The sequence below is a fragment of the Bos javanicus genome, chromosome 22 (genome assembly GCF_032452875.1).
Source record: "Bos javanicus breed banteng chromosome 22, ARS-OSU_banteng_1.0, whole genome shotgun sequence".
NCBI classification, from domain to species: domain Eukaryota; kingdom Metazoa; phylum Chordata; class Mammalia; order Artiodactyla; family Bovidae; genus Bos; species Bos javanicus.
In genome coordinates, this window is record NC_083889.1 from 10,425,065 (window position 1) to 10,441,891 (window position 16,827).

The 16,827-nt window shown below is 37.2% G+C and overlaps 1 protein-coding gene across 26 annotated transcripts in view; it reads left to right on the forward strand.

The window, feature by feature from the left end:
- LRRFIP2 (LRR binding FLII interacting protein 2) overlaps nucleotides 1–16,827 on the forward strand; it is a 109,598-nt gene that overhangs the window by 51,780 nt on the left and 40,991 nt on the right. For 8 of the 26 annotated variants that reach the window (XM_061395849.1, XM_061395859.1, XM_061395863.1 and 5 more), the window contains 10 exons: nucleotides 1,198–1,254; nucleotides 1,352–1,396; nucleotides 6,546–6,587; nucleotides 7,951–8,016; nucleotides 10,033–10,107; nucleotides 11,511–11,561; nucleotides 11,643–11,687; nucleotides 12,527–12,574; nucleotides 13,035–13,091; nucleotides 15,303–15,371. The exons of 6 other annotated variants lie outside the window; for them this stretch is intronic. In XM_061395849.1, coding sequence (XP_061251833.1) covers nucleotides 1,198–1,254; nucleotides 1,352–1,396; nucleotides 6,546–6,587; nucleotides 7,951–8,016; nucleotides 10,033–10,107; nucleotides 11,511–11,561; nucleotides 11,643–11,687; nucleotides 12,527–12,574; nucleotides 13,035–13,091; nucleotides 15,303–15,371 — 555 coding nt within the window. The remainder of the gene's footprint in view (nucleotides 1–1,197; nucleotides 1,255–1,351; nucleotides 1,397–6,545; nucleotides 6,588–7,950; nucleotides 8,017–10,032; nucleotides 10,108–11,510; nucleotides 11,562–11,642; nucleotides 11,688–12,526; nucleotides 12,575–13,034; nucleotides 13,092–15,302; nucleotides 15,372–16,827) is intronic. 12 more of the 26 variants (XM_061395851.1, XM_061395864.1, XM_061395877.1 and 9 more) reach the window with 8 other exon arrangements.

A 16,827-nucleotide genomic window follows, 5' to 3' on the forward strand; every position in this document is an offset into this window, starting at 1 on the left:
AAACTTGCTTGGTTTCTTACAGCTTACATGTGTCTATTACATAACAAAACTGTGAATCAGTGATGATTTCCTAAAGATCAGAGCACCATGTTGAACATTGAATTATTGAATCATCCTGGTACATATAAACAGACTTCTGAACAGATTTGATCAAATGCATCAATGTACACGACATATGACAAGCAGGCGTTTTTGGGAATTGTATTCAAAGATCATGACCAAAACAAAGCATTAAATTGTGGTGTTTCAGTTGAATTACTGTTGCTGGATTCACAATGAATGATCAGGCGTAGCCACATCCAATTATTCCATCTGCATGATGCTTGTGCTGTATTGTCATGGGGTGTTGAAGTTTTGGTGTGTTTTGGGAAAAGCAGTGTTGATTACCTGTGAACCCAGTTGGCCAGTTGTGTGTAGATTCTTAGTCAGTGCAAATTGACACTCCAAACTTTGAAATTCTGAAAGATCAGAAGTTTCTTACAGTTGATTAGGTTCTAGGGACTAGTCATTTAATTTCACATGACTCAGTACTTAATGCCACAGTGCTAATAGATGAATATGGAAAAAATTAGAATTACATTTATTTAGTCAATTGGGTTTTTTTGTGTGTTTTGTTTTTACAGTCTTCATAAGGCACAACTTTTGAAGCAACTTTATCAACTCTAAAGTATTTAGTTTCTCATAATTATAAGTAGTTTTTCATATTAACAATACACAGTCAGGGGCTATTTCATTTAGTTGTTCTTTGCTTTCCCAGTTATAGTGGTAAAAGAAAAAAATTTTTGGCAACGAGCGCAAAATTACAACCCAAACCTTTTTAAAAGAATACATTTTCACTGTAAACTACATCTGTAATAAACATTTCTTCCTGCTTTGCATAAACTAACATCATAAAAAATAGATCAAAGTCTGCTTTTAATGCTGACCTCAATTTCTGTTGGTTAAGTATACTTACTGATTTTTATCTTGGTATATTGAGCTCTCTTGGTCATATATCGAGTACATTCTACAAATGGCCAGACATACATACACTTGTTCAAATGAAAACATTGCTGAGATGATTTCTACTTCCCTTCCAACTGAGGGAGGGATGTGACTGCCCAAACTCAGCTTTGAGGAAACTCCCCTCTGTGCTCAGTTCTGATAGGCAGCCCTCTGCTCAGTGATTAACTGTCCACGTACTTTCTCCCTTCCCAGGAAGAGTCGGAAAGAGCCAGGTCTTCCCACAGATCCAGTCATCGTCGTCCTTCTCTGGTTTGTAATAACCTACAAACTTGCCTCTGATACTTTTCCTCATCAGCTTGCTGCAGCCACTCACACACCTTTACTGTGTTTGTTTTTATCTTATCAGGGAGTTGAGGATGCATTGTCCATTCGAAGTCTTGGCAGTCACAGGGTTGGTATTTTAAGTTGTTTACACCCTAATAGCAAAGCTATCCTTTTGTCTTTTCTAAAAAAAGAGAAAATATTGGTAAAGTTCTTTTCATTGGAAAGTGGTATTTTCTCTCAAATTATTGCTATAAGTAAATCAATTCTAAAATCGTAAATATTTTCATCTATTAACATGTATATTTACTTTTTTTCTGTAAAAGGACTTTTGATTTTGTAAAATCATTACAAAATAATAAGATTGATTTTATAAAATAACACCTGCATGGTTCTAACTTTCAGATTTTTCCTACTTTCAGATTTTTTTTAATGATAATTTTTTTAATGAAATTTATTATTTGGTGGCATGGGTGACTAATAGTTTTATTCAGTGGTAAATTGAACTGATTTTTAAAACGCCTGTCTTACCATATTTATAGAAATGATCATGCTTCAATATTTTGATTAATATTTTGTAGTTTGTCTCAAGTTTTTAGTGTATATCATCGTAAATCAAAATAAATGAGAAATTGTTCATTAAAGGCTTGCATATTGTGCCAAAAAAGCTGATCTCTGTTCTTAATGAGTTGTGCTTAAAGCACATTGCCTTAGAGCAATGCTTTTAATTTGTACATTATTAATATAGTATATGTGCTTATATCTAGATTTTTTTTCATCAGTAAAATTCTGTTCTTGTTAAGATCTATATTTGTTAATATCCCCAGGTCTAGTTTTCTTCCTATCTTGTATAATGTTCCTATCTTGTATTTTTTCCTATCTTGAAAATACACTGTATTAAACTGAGTGTGTTCTGGTATACTAGTTATTGACATGTTTGCATTCTTAAATAGTCTTTTACTCTGGTTATATTTCTTTTTTTTTTTTTATTCACTTATGTTCTTAAGACCATGTTTTATTTTTTAGATACTTTTCCTTTTGTTACAGTCTGTTGCGTATTGGCTGAGTGCAGCTTTGGCCATAAATTTTGCACATGCGTATGCGCTAAATTGAATGGCAGGCGAGATGATGTTTTCCGAATGTACAGTTGTTGCCAGGAGTGGTTATATTTCTTATTGTGAATATAATCTACTGGCTTTTTGGAATAAATTAGTAAGCTAGTACTTGAATCATAAACATTTTGGTTGATTATAAAAATTTAGATTTATAAGAATATTAAAAAGCCTTTATAGAAATCTAACTAGTGGTTTAAGAATGATTTTAAAGGAAAAGAGCTTTAAGATAATAAATTTGTCTTGCTTCTCCTTAGAGAAATTTTGGTGCCTTTTTTTTTTTTTTCTCACAGGGAGTTAACAAAAGCTTAAAAGTTGAGCTTGGAGGGCTTTGAAAATAATCCCATCTCACCTTTTTTTTTTTAATATATGACTTATTGTAATGTTCATAGTGTGAAGTTCACAGTCTTCAAGCTGGTTATTTGTAAATTTGCATGGGAAACTTACGTATTAGTTTAACCTAATGGTAAAGCCATCCAAGTTCAACCTAATTTGTTTTTAAAACAAATCTGTAAACAAACAAAAAATAAATCTGCAATTAAATAAGGAATTGTTTACTCAGTGTCTATAAAGTGAGATTGATTTTCATTTCATGGAAATTACATCGTTAAATTTAAGATATAACTAGAACTCAAATAGTATTTTATTTCATTATGGTAGTTATGAAAATTTGCTATTATGTAGCAAAAAGTAAAACTCCTAATATTTTTAAAAAGCAGTCTGTGAACTTCAAGATTAGTAAAATTTTTACGTTGTAGAGACTTCAGTACTACTGTTAGTGTGCATTTACAAAAAATTTTTAGACTTTCTTAGAAATGTCTGATTTGAAATGAAAGCTTACTAATAACACAGTATAAAAGAAATATAGTTGAGATAAGTTTTTTTCTTTTTTCTAACTTGATAATATTGGGAGTTTTAAATTTTCATCAGATTATTGCCTTTTAGAATAACTTTACCATCTATATTATACCGAAAATGTAGACAACTTGTGTTCTCTGTAAAAATACATGTGATGGCTTAAAACCCTGACCTAAATTTTATTCGGGTTTGCTATATTATTTGGGGTTTTGGTATTTCTTTTCTGGTTATTTTTTTAAACATATGAGCTGTATATTAAAAAGTCTAAGACTTTTGGACCTTGTATTTGATACATGAACATTAGCAGTACTTGGATATGAGGAAGATGTGTTTATGGTTTCATGCCACATTCTTCGGACTTTGATCTCTCCTTTTGTCCAGTTAACTGCTTTCTTTGAAAAGTGTCCTGCCTGAAGCTATGTGGGGCTAGAGATGGTATCAATGCTATAGACTTTCTGTATAAAAATAAGGCAGAGATAGTTCAAGATGGTTGAAGATGGTAGGTTTGGGGAAGGAAGATTAAATCAAAGCCCTGAGTTTAGAATTGAAACAGTGCTTCTTTAAAAAGCAATCTACCTTTAAAAAAAAAAAAAATCTGACTGACTGCTTGGTCACTGCTTTTATGTATTGAAATACAAGAAGACTATAAGGAAGAGATCCGAAATTAGAAAATGAGGTAATCTTGAATCAGAGTGGTAGGGATGCATCACAGTTTTCACTGGTGGAGAGCTTTACTGTTGTTTTTTATTAGTTCCTATTTATATATCAGTGGCTTTAGTACAATTTTAATGAATTTAATTCTAATATGCTTGGAATTTATTATTCTGTCATTTACTCCTACACTGTTTAATTCCGTGGAAGAGCCCATCGAAGGACGTTACGGGGACACATTGGAGCAGAGCCCGCACACCCAGCAGTGACGACCTCGTGGCGTGTAGCCCAGAGAAATGTGCAGCGTTAGTACTGTGCACTCACTGTTGACTCACGCCGCCCGGGGGCTTGAGCAATAGGTCCATTCCCACAGAAACAAACACTTGCCGAACTTTTGTTTCTGTAGCCTGCTTTTTAATACTTTTTATAATAGGAAGTTTGGAAATATTTTCAGTTCTCTCTTCTTTGATGAATCGTTTGCTTTTAAACAACATAAATGCCAACTGTCACATACTGGAGGATTCTTTTTGTTCACCAGGTGTACAACCAGTAGTAGCAATTGGGATGTCCAAGTTGTGGATTTTCCTACCAGATTCACCAGTTTTTAAAACTGAGGGAATTCCCTAGTGGTCCAGTGGTTAGAACTCCACTCTTCCAATGCTGGGGCCCAGATTGCATCCCTGGTCAAGGAACTAAGATCCTGCAAGCTTCACAGCACAGCTGAATAAATAGATAAATAAAATAAAACTATCTGAGCTCTGCATTATATTTTAGAAAAAGAAAATCAAAGTAGATCATTTTCAGTTCAACTTGTTAAATCTTATGCTTTTGCAGAAGACCAGGTGTTACAGAGAGGATGAGAACTAAGACTGATTCCTTCAATGAACTTACCTGTTTGGGAGGATGGAATAGCTTATATGCAAGAGTGTGTGATTTGAGTAATACGTGTTTTGGTCATGGGTTTTTTTTTTTTTTTTTTTTTTAAAAAAAACAAAAGTATTTTGTTAACTGAAAGAAGTCACAGGTAAAACTTTCATAGAGAAGGAACTTTATTTTCAGTGAAATGTCATTCACCACAGTGACTTTACCACGCACATCATTTACCACCAAATGCACACCATTAGGCATTTTAGAAAATTTTGGATAAACAAGATTTTTTTTTACACATGTAGTAACACTTTATATTCTGTTTTCATAATATAAGAAAAGTATGCAAATGCAGATATTTTGCTTCAGTACCTCTTAGTATTTATTGCAATATCATTTTCTCTGAATTTAATTTTGCCAGTGGTAAAATTATACCACTTAGCCTTATACTTATGAAATACATTTGGGGGAGTTTCTGCATTATTTTTTGTGAATGATCATCTCATTAAGTATGAATTGAAACCTTTGTTCTGTCTGAACTATTATTTTCATGCTTTATTAGAACTACACTTTTAAATTTTACCTTTTGGTGTATTTTAGGCTTTTTAAAATTGCAGCCTCTATGACAGGAATACATTTTACACTGTAATCCAGTATTCATATGCAGAGATGTGCCTGTTTTTGTATGTATATAAGTATATAAAAAATACAGAAACAAATTTAAAAAAATAATATTTACTGTATGTGATCCACTCTAGTATTTTGTATTTTTTTAATGTTGGTTGAACCCATAAATTGATTTTATGAACTACTAATGAGTTGCAGTCCACATTTAGAAAAACATTACTTTAGATCAGGTTTCTGAATAGTGTTCCCTAAGATCCTAAATGGGTATAAGAGTTGCAAAAGAAAGATATTTTTACCAAACTACCTGAGGAACTTGTTCATTGCTTTTGTTTTATACATTGCTCTTCTGGGCAAGATTGCTTAAAAAATCTGACTAGAATGCTTAAAAAAATTAGGAAAACACAAATCTGAGTAGTTACTATTTAATTTGGTTTCTTGGATTTGACATGTGGTGCTAAACGTATTATTTTCTTAAAGACCCGACAGGAAATATGGTTTTCTGGTCTTGTCATAAATTTTATATCTATTTTCTTTGATTTATATTTCATGCCACTTTTATATGTATACTATCCATTCCACACTTTGCTCTGACCAGGTTTCTAGCTTTGTTCGCTATTTTTCATAGCGAAAGCTCTTGAGAAGGGGTGCTTTCCAGGTGTGTGCACAAGCAGATCCGAGGGAGCTCTCCCCATTTTAGTGCTGCAGTTGTTTGTCTTTTAGTTTCGTTTTTTGGTAAGTTTCATCATAGCTATGTGTTCCTGCTTCATTGCTTCTCCATGACTTGCTTTTGCCACATTTCACATGATGGACAACGATGTTCACAGACCGTTAGGATGCTTAATTCGTGTGTTTAAAGGCTTCCTTGGGTGTTTTGTGCTGCACTGTGCTGGGGTGAATCATCTGAACATTACTGATTATACATTCTGGATCTGAATGAGAACATGAAGTTTTTCCTGTACATGTAGTTTAACAATAACCTATACTAGGAAAGAGTGAGTGGGGGAGAGTATTCTTTAATTCAGGTGTCACAGCTATTATGTTGAATAATTTGGGGATTTTAAAGTAGTGCTGGATTTTTCATAATTTTATGAATGTTGCTTCCCCCCGCCTTTATATTTCTGATTTTGGAAATACAACCAACTTCCACCTTTTCCTGAAATCCAGTATGATGCTCTTAAGGATAGATCATCAAGACTTTCATCATTAGTATGTATTGCATGACTTTGTGTTAAGTATAGTTTCACTTTATAAACAATTGGTGATGCTAATCCTAGATTATGTCTAACTTTGTCACAGGTCTGTTGTGATGTTTGGGGGAAATATATGACTAACGGCAAATTCTAGTGTGTAGTTGTGGCATGGTTTAGCACTTGAATAGCTTTGCCTTTTAAGATCTCAGGATCATATAAAAATTTTTTGCTTTCCCATTCAGGACTCATCTTAAAATGATGAGTCACCCAGCTGACACATACTCAGTGCCCTGGAAGACCTGTTTCCAGCGGTGTTGTGAGATGTACTGAACTACAGCAGCATGTTTTACAGCTATACCTGCTATGTCTTATGTTCCGTGTCACAAGCCAGCAGGTGTGAGAGGATTCAGGTGACAACTGAAACGTCAGTTCCTCCACTCCTTTTTGCTTGATTTGGTTTATTTTTGATGGCATGTCATTTTGGCCAAGGAAGTTTACCTGTAGTGTGTTTTTCTTGGGTTAATGTATCCATACGTTGCCACAGCTCTTATGTTCAGAGTAGTAATGTCTAAAAGAAAGATATGGACTTTAAAAAAAAGGAGAATGAATTTGTAATCACTGATTCAGGATCTAGCTGTGCATGTTTCAGGTGGTGTGTGTAGAGCAGGCTGTTGACGGCTAGGCCCCTTCTAGCTGCATCTCCTCCTTTCAGACCAAAGGTGCATATTCACATTGCACTTCTTCTCTGCCAGTTGTCCTGTTTAGTAGTATTGCTGTCGTCTATCCCCTCACATGCACTTGGCTCTGACTCCTAGAAGTTACATCCAAGGATGTCAGGTTATTATCTAATGATGCTGCTCTAATGAGACAGACCACGCTGTGTAGGTTGCTCTCCGCTGAGCAGCACCTGCTGTGGGACCCGTAACTCGGGTTAAGAGGACTGTCTCAGGCAGTGCCGTGTTAACGTTTTCTGTTCTCATCATGCTTTGGTGGATACACAGGATTGCTCTTTGGCCTTTAGGTAAGGAGGACTGCAAAAGGAAGTGGCCTCTCTTGTCACTCATACCTTTTTAAAGAAGCGGAGACTCAAATGAGGTGTGGCATGAAGGCCCCCACTTAGAGCCTGCTGGTTCTGAGTCCTAATTCAGTCTTCAGCTGGCTCAGCACCGAGCTGGATGGCACAGCAGGGATGAGGGGGATGCTGGTATGCGGGCAGGCTGTGTGTCTGAGCCCGTTTCCCACTAACAGGTGCGTGCATGTAGACTACTCGATGTCTCATGTGGGCCTTTTTCTATGTATGATTTTAAGATGCACTTTATTAAATTATCTTAAAACTGCACTATGTGATCTTTAAAGTTAACATCAATATTTACTTCCAGAATCATTCTTACAGTCACTCTTATGGAATGAAGAAGAGATCTTCTGGTTCTCATAAAGACCCACTGGTTAGTTCTGTTGTGTCTCATATCACAGTATTTTGTGTGGTTGTAAAATTCACTGATCCTTTCAGGGAAATTAAGAATTATGACTGCATTAGTGTGCTCTTCAGGCATTATTGAAACCTGATAATATACTGAAACATGACTTACCAGAACCTTATTTAAAAATAATTTTGTTTTCATTTACAAGATTTAATATCAAGTTAACATATGATGGGCTTCCCTGGTAGCTCAGCTGGTAAAGAATCCACCTGCAATGCAGCAGACTCTGGTTCGATCCCTCGATCGGGAAGATCCCCTGGAGAAAGGATAGGATACCCACACCAGTATTCTTGCCTGGAGAATTCCATGCACAGAGGAGCCTGGCAGGCCCCAGTCCATGGGGTCGCAAAGAGTCGGAAATGACTAAGCGACTTGCACTTCACTAACGTATGCTAACCCTGGTGGCTAGAGTTAGGAAAGTGTCACACTAAGTTCATTAATACTGTATTTTCATCTATGAATTGCCCTTTGGAGGACTGTACCTTAATAGGTTTAGTGAGATTCTTGTAACTTATTTTGGATATTTGAATTGATTTAGTTGTGATATTGGGCTTCCCTGGTGGCTCAGACGGAATCTGCCTGCAATGCGGGAGACCTAGATTCGATCCCTGGGTTGGGAAGATCCCCTAGAGGAGGGGATGGCAACCCATTCCAGTATTCTTGTCTGGAGAATCCCTATGAACAGAGGAGCCTGGTGTGTTACAGTCCATGGGGTTGCAAAGAATCGAACACGACTGAACAACTAAGCACAGTTGTGGTATTATAGGCAGTACGAAACTCACATGTAGCTGTCATTCTGAATGATTGTTTTATACATTTGAGATTTGGGGAACTTGAAATTAATTTTCTGGTAGAAACAACAAAGTTTATGATGGCAGAATTCCCATGCTGTCTTGCAGAAAATTCTTCAACCTATAGTGGAATTAAACTGTAGGACTAATAGTGTTCTCCATTCCAGCCAACCTGCTAAATGGCGTTGCTGTGGGGAAAAAAAAATGTCTACAGTGCCCATTTGGGGTGTTGGGAACACCTCTTCCCTGTCGAGTTGCAACAGCACTGGCAGAGGAAGTGCAGCCCAAGCTCCTTGCTAACTCAGGGCTCCCTTGGGTAGGGCTCTGGCCATTGGTGAGGTGGAGAGCGGGGTGGGAACCTTTGACTGGTAGAAATGAGGAAGGAGGCGAGGATGAAATGGGAGGACATTAGTGAGACCTGGCAGGTGGAGTATTGGGAGCTCTGGGGAGAAGTGAGTCATGGAGCCTCTCAGAGGGTGTGGTGCAGGCGGGTCGGCAGGGCAGGGTTGCGATGGGAGGAGGGCTGTCCCCTATTGCAGTGTCAACAGTGGAGGAGCCGTCTTTCAGTCAGAGGTTGCCTGGGCTTCCTTAACCTTGAGCAAAAAAGATGGCTGAAATTGTTTAGATGATTTCTTTCCCCCCTCAAGCAATCACAGTAATGTAATTGCTTCCCTTAGTATATTGAAGATGAACCTGCCGTAGACCAAACCATGTTTACTGCTCACACTCTTTCTTTGGTAATTTAATTTGATCAGTTTATTTGAACAAATAATGGAAATAGGAGGAGTTTTGAAAAAAAAAAATAGCTTTAATGATTTCTGTGATGTTTCCAAATAGATTATAAAAGTAGTAATTATCCATTCATCCTGGGTTTTTCAAGGACATTCCTAAGTGTGACATGAGAATAATTCACTTCCTATTTCCTTTCTATTTTATCTGAGGGTTTATATTCTTTTTAAAGTAAAAAAAAATAATAAAATAGCAATGATTTGGTTTGAAAAGTTAACCTTTAATATTAGTCTTCTTTGAGAGACTTGAAATCGCTGTTATTTTGACTTTGACTTAATATAATTCAAATCTTTAAAATCATTGTTTTGGAGAAGGGGTTTGGCAATATCCAATTTTGTCATTGTTGTTAGGTTAACAGCATTTAACCTAAGAAAAATGTGTTTGATTTTGCCTTTTGCAGAGTGGCCTCTACTTTGACCAAAGAAACTATAGCAGTCTTAGACATAGCAAACCCACCTCTGCCTACTATTCTCGGGTTTGTCACAAGATTTTTTGGCTTTATTTGTTTTATCCAACTTTAACACATTTCTAATCCCCTGTTTTGCATTTTGACTAGTTAGGACTAATCTGTGAATGGCTGTGTTTGTACAGGTTTGTGATAACTGAATTCACATTGTCTGTGTGAGTGTATCTTTAAATGATGGTAACTGTTGAATCACCACATTTATTAATGAGTACCATTTTTTCCAATTTTTTAAGTGAAAAATATTTACATTTACAAAAAAGTTCAAAGAATTGTATAGTAACCACCCGCATACCTATACTCAGATTCGACAATGAACATTTTTACTATATTTCCTTTATCGTGTAATTATCTGTCTGACTGTCCCACTGTGTTTCCATCAGTCCATCTTTTTGGGAAGGGCACATTTCAAAATAAGTTGTAGGCATCAATACATATCACGGTGTATGTCCTTTTACTAAAAGTGTACATGTGGAAATATGAACTATAAGTGTGATGAGAGGGAATGCCCTGGTGGTCCAGTGGTTAGGGCTCAGCGCTTCCACTGCCAGGGCCTGAGTTCAGTCCTGGTTGGGGAACTAAGATCCCACAAGCTGAGCACCACGACCAAGAAAATATGTGATGAGAAGAATGTAATTATGTAATGTGAGAATCTCTTGTTCTTTCAAGGCATTTGGCACACCGTACGTTTAGAACATATTAAATATATGGCACGCAGTATATTTAAAATAATTTAGTTGTCAAAACCTGCATACATGATTTAGTCTTATTTTCCATGTCTGATTGGGCTTAGTGAAAAAGAACTGAAAATGTATTGAGATGACATCAGGAAAAAAGATTTAATTCCTTTTTAAATAATGCTGTCTTGTTTAATGCATGGATTCACTGTGACCAGTATAATTTATCTAATTAAACTAAAGTACTTTGCCCATGGCTTGTTCTGAAATATAGGTTTTCTAATCCACTTGGAAAAGAGTGTTTATAGCAATAACTCAGAGCTCATTACCTGGCTCCCCAGTAATCAGGATAAGCCCATTCGATGTCAAGGAGCTGCTGGTAACTGCTGCGATGTGGCCACAGTTTGCACACTCCCTGTGCCATGGCCCTTGTTCCCAGAACATTTCCTTAGGTGGCCCTCTCATCTCCTAACGTTAATGTTCAAAGACCAATGGGACTTAAAACACATTTATAGAAAACTGTTCCAAGTGTTTTTCTTTCTGATCCCTTAAAATTGATAGTTAAAGAGACTTCTAATGGTTAAGTTTTTCTCACTGTGTGTGTACTTAGCTGCCTTAAACACTTATGAATTACTGGTGAATTATGGAATATAGAATAAACATAAGCTTTCTGCTTTCATGATTGTGAGACCAGTTCTCCCTTTCTTTTCTTGCTTGTGTTTTGTTTTTGTTTCTTAGCAGTCTTCCTCCCTGTACAGCGACCCTCTGGCGACATCCAAGAGCTACAGGGTTAGTACTTCCTGAGGAGTGTGGGGCCTTCAGAGCTGCCGGTTCCTTTCCTTTGGGTTAAATCATGCACTTTCTCCATAGGCCTCCTCCACTGTAAATTCTGGTCTGCTGAGAAGTGCCAGTCTGGTTTGTATTTTCCACTTCCAATGTGTGTACTCTTGGCAAAGCCATTGTCATGGTGCTGACTCTAGCTTGACATCTTTCCTCCAGAATAGCCAAGGACACGTGGCTTTAGCGCTGTGTGTACTGCAAAATGTGCTGCCTGTGCTTATAGTACAGAACTTTCGGGGAGTAAAAATGAGTGTATTCTCCTCACAGTGGTAGATACTGCTGGCTGTTGGTGGGCCCTTGCCTAGAATTGGCTTCCTATAGAGGAGGTGGATTTGCATGGGTTCCACTCCACTTGCATACTTGTGTGAGATGGCTGCCTAGGCATGGGATGTCGTATTTTTGGAGGGGAACAGCTGTGGCCTTGGCCACATCAATACTCGGCTCTAATGAAGCCAGCTGACTCGAAAGCCAAAACAATCGCTCTGTGTAATGTGCAATTTTGAGTTGGTTGCTTTCAGGCTGTTTGTTTTGTTGTGGCCTCTTCTAGTGACTGGGAACCTGAGGCTTTATGCTTAGTTTTATCATGACAGTGGGCAAAGCTTTCTGTACCTCACTTTCTTACCTGTTTTCTTCCCTCTTTTGAGAGAATAAATTGGTAAATGTTCTCCTAATTTCATAACATGATGAAAGGCAATGCTGTAACCAGTGGTGTTGAAATGAAGTGTGAGCCTGAAGCTTTACTGAGGCTGATGCAGGAATTTATGCAGACATAAATGAGTCTTATCACCTCGGGAGGCTGTGCACTTAAACACTGTTCTTCAGCTTTTTTGGAACTGAGTACTTTGAAGAAGTTATATGACTTTGAAAATAACTTTGACGCTGAATGGCTAAATGGCATTTCCTTTGTTCTTCAGGTGTCATTGTATAATGGTGGATTATATAACCCTTACGGTTCTCGAACTGTAAGTCCAAGCAGGGGGAGGTGGCGAGGAGGGTGAGGTGTAGGTGGGCACAGTTTACTTACAAAGAAAAAGCCAGTTAATTGGACCTGTAATAACTCTCCAAGCTGTGACCCATCAGCTTGTCAACTGTGACTCTCCCCCAAGCTGTGAGGAAGCGCCTGCTGCAAAATGAGGCTTCAAGTGTGAAGACAGTACAAGCAGAGAAACCTCTTTTCTGGCTCATTAGTTCCTCAGGGAGAGGATGAGAATAGCGCTTCTCGGGGCACCCCCTTCTTCTCTCCTTGCTCTTGCCGTGGGCTCCTGGGTCATGAGGGTAGGAGCAGTAGGGCTCCAGCCGGGGGAGTAACAGTTACCTTAACCTGGGAGCCAGGGTGAGTCAGGTCCAGGGGCACTGATGTATTCCCAGCGGGAAAAGGAGCTGATCATTATTGTAAAACCTGTCTTCTTGGAAACTTTATAGCCATCTGAATACAGTTTTCACTCATCAAGAGGGAGTTCATCCCGAAGCAGTCCTGTGGTGAGCTGCCTGGTCTCTTTGCATGTTCTGTAGACACTTCTGATTGGTTCATTAATCTGTACTCACAGTTCAGAATATTGAGGGTGTGGTGTGTTTCACCCTTTTCTGCATGGGTTGCCATTTTCCTTCAGTACACAAACTCAAGAACTAATTTGTCTGAATTGGTGGTTGCTGTATGAATGTGACGTAGCACATAATTCTTAAATGAGTCTGAATCTACTGCCATTAGAATTTTTTTTTTAATTTATTTGTAACTGTCATTTGGAAATTCTTTTTTTTCCCCCCAGTGATGGTAATTCAGGGTGTGAGTTAGCTGCCCTGCCCTTTTTCTTTCTCCTTTTCGTCTCTACTTTATACATTGAACCATTCCACTTGCTTCCTAGCCCTTCAATCAGTGGAGTGAGAGAAGAAATGAAATACATCAACTTTTTAAAAATTGCTACATAGAACACAAAACTGGGATGATTCTAATTACCCAGTCTTTCTAGAGTATTAAAACTTGTTTTAAATTTATAAACGTAATATTAGCTTAAGGAAAGTACAAAGTAAAAGTCCTCTGCCCCTATTCTCCTGTTTCTGTCCCCCAAATGCAGCCTCTGTTTGTGTATGACGTTTGAACAGTATGCAAGTGATTCATGTATATAATGCTGCTTAACTTGTTTCTTCACTCACAGTATCTTTTCAAATCAGTATATAAAGATTTATTTTATTCTTTTTTGCGGGGGGACATTTAAAAGATTTTAAAAAATAAGTTATGTCCCTTTCTATTTCCACTGAGTGCCTCTTGGGGATTAGTTTTATGTCAGCACATTTTTTTTTAATGGCAGTGTATCATCATTCTGTTAGTGCGTGGGCTGTCCATTTGAAAAACTGCTCCCATTTTGATGAGCTTTTAGGTTGTCAGATTTTTGTTTCAACAGATACTTGTACAATGAACATGCTTATACAAGTATATTTTTGTGTACTTATATGAGTAGATAGATCTGCATGTTAAATTGCTAATCATGAAATGATGGGAACCAAAGAGTATGTACATTTATATATTACCATATTACCCACCATAAAGACTGTGCTAATTACTGTTTTTAATAGAAAATAATGACTTTTTTAGGAAACACCTTGTTATTCTTGATGATGTTAAAATTGGAGAAATTATTAAGCGGTGTCTTAAAGGTCAGCATAGGTTACTTTGTGGAGTAGAATAGGCAAGTTATATGGGCTTTCCTCTGTGTATATGTTTGACTCATTTTTCCTGCCATTTCCAAGTGACATTTATCAAGGATTCCACTCTTACAGTTAACAAAAAGTTATTAAAGGGATGTTTAAGGAGATAAAAGCTTTTTCACAGGAGGAAGTTTAGTTTTAACCCACCTGGTAATAAAATTCCATTTGGCAATTCTTGAGCCTGATGTCATTTTTAGTGTCCCCACTGTGATGGTCCCTTGCCAAAAAAAAAAAAAAACTTACGGTAATGTTTTTAGTCGAGTATAGAATCTTGTCCTTGTGTGCTGGCTAAATGTGATTTCATTTGCAAGCTGGGCCTCAGAGTTAGTACCCCAGTGATGCCAGAATGGCTCCTTAGTGACGTCAGAATGGAGGCAGCCTGCACACACTGAAGGTGCGTCTTCCACTGCTGCTGAAAGAGCAAGGGGGCTGCGCAGTGATGTTAGAATACCTCCATGTGCTGCACAGGAGTGAGTAAAGGGCAACAGGAATCATCATCTCAGTGTCCTTGGTGGTAGGAAATTCTGTGTTTGACATAAATTATTTCATTTGAGAAGATTATTTTTCTCTCCCAAACTAAAAGACAGTGTATTTATTGACAATGAATTATAAGATTATAATGCATTGTAATCAGTGGCTCCCAGAGGGCCTAGAGGTTTAAAAAGCATGAGGTCCCTAGTGGGTTTTGGCTAGTAGAGACATGCTTCACCCCCCTTTTCCTTTCATTTAACTTAAAAGGTAAAGTAAATACTATTTTAATCTTTGTGCTCTTTGGAACTATCTTTTGGTTTGGGGTGATTATTCCTTATGCCTCAAAACAGCCTTTTGGTTTAATGGTGCTCAGTAGTGGTGCTAATTACAATCGATACTCATAGGGAGCATTTGCGTGTTTCCCAAAGCCTGCCTTCCTGTGCGTATGGTCACGGGAAGACCATGTACCTATGGTGAAACTGCATCTTTGTCATTATCTGCTTTTAATATCCGTAGTTTCTCGACGATGACACCGCAAGCATTGCGTCTTCTGGTTGTGCCAGCCGTGGGCGAAGGGACAGCGTGGTGAGCGTGTTCTGCATGCAAACACATCGAATAAGTTTTAAAATTGCAACACTGTGTGATCACATGAAATCTATTGCAAACTGAAATTTGCACTTGACAAAATGAGCATTCTCTTCAAATTTAGTTTATATGAATAATTTACCTTCAGAAATGTATTCCTGAGAATACATTTTCTCAGTGGGCTGTGTAAGCTTTCCTAATGACACCTCTTATGTGCTAGTCATTATGTACTTGACAGATTTTCACTTTTTATTCTTTGTTGCTGTTTTATGCACATGCATGTATATGCACAGTTCACCAAAAACAAAAAATCCTCAAACAAGATTAATGTTTCCACATTCTTTAAAACTCATTACTATGGATTACAAATCATGCTGCCATTAATTAGTAGTTTTCTTTGCTATGTATTTAACTATTGTTTATATGTCTTTTAAGACCTGTGAATTTTTTGAGTTGCTGATGGCAAAATTTAAAAATATTGTCTTAGAATTCAACTAGAGTTACAGTTGTAAAGGTAAGAAATAGCTACATTAGAATATAAATTATATGATTTCAGGTTATTTTTTTTTTGATGAAGCAAGGAATTTTACAGAGAGCTGATGACATTTTTTCTATATTAAGAATTGATTTGAAAATTACATTGAGGAGAATGGTGTGTCAGCTTAGAGCTAAAAGAAAAAAAGAGAGCCCAATAACTGAGAGGCTGTAGAGGCTATAATTCCGTTAAGAAATTAGAAGGCCATTTACTTTGAGTCATGTTTTGTGAAAGATTGTGAACCCAAGTTTTTCTTGGAAAAGGGTAACAGCAAGAGTCTGTGAGCTTTGTTGCCAGAAATACAGTGATTGAACTAAGACAGTTTTGGTTCCTTGGCAAGCCAGGTAGTGCTCATAATCACGGCTGAAGAGGAAAGAACAGTCCCCGCCACCCACAAACACCCTGGAAAGTGATGGAGTGGAAGGGGCAGCGGCTTGGACCATTGCTCCAACCTATTAGTTGCGTTAATAGTGATTTCTTTATTTATTATTTTTATTTATTTATTTATTTCTTTAATGAGCATGTAGTAACTATCTTTGTAGGTAGGCTTAATATATCACGTAAATGAACTATCAAAATTCTGAGATGGTGGGTACCTTTATAGTATTATATGTAAATTTAAGTTGCATTACTATTACTGCAAACAAGAATACTATTGTGTGATCATCTCAGCTCTTCATAAAACTTTGTATTTGTAAGCCTTAAAGAAGGCATCTTTGTGGATGGGCTTCCAGATTCCTTTCTGGAAGAGAAGAGTTTTTGAGCGAGGTAATCAGACAGAGCCGAGGTAAGCAGTAGCTGATGAGTGAGGTAACAAATGTTCATTGATTAAAGCAATTATCCTTCAATAAAAAGAAAAAAATGTTCATTGTCTTTTAATTCAACAAATGCTTATGGAGTGAGTACCAGTTATATATGAGG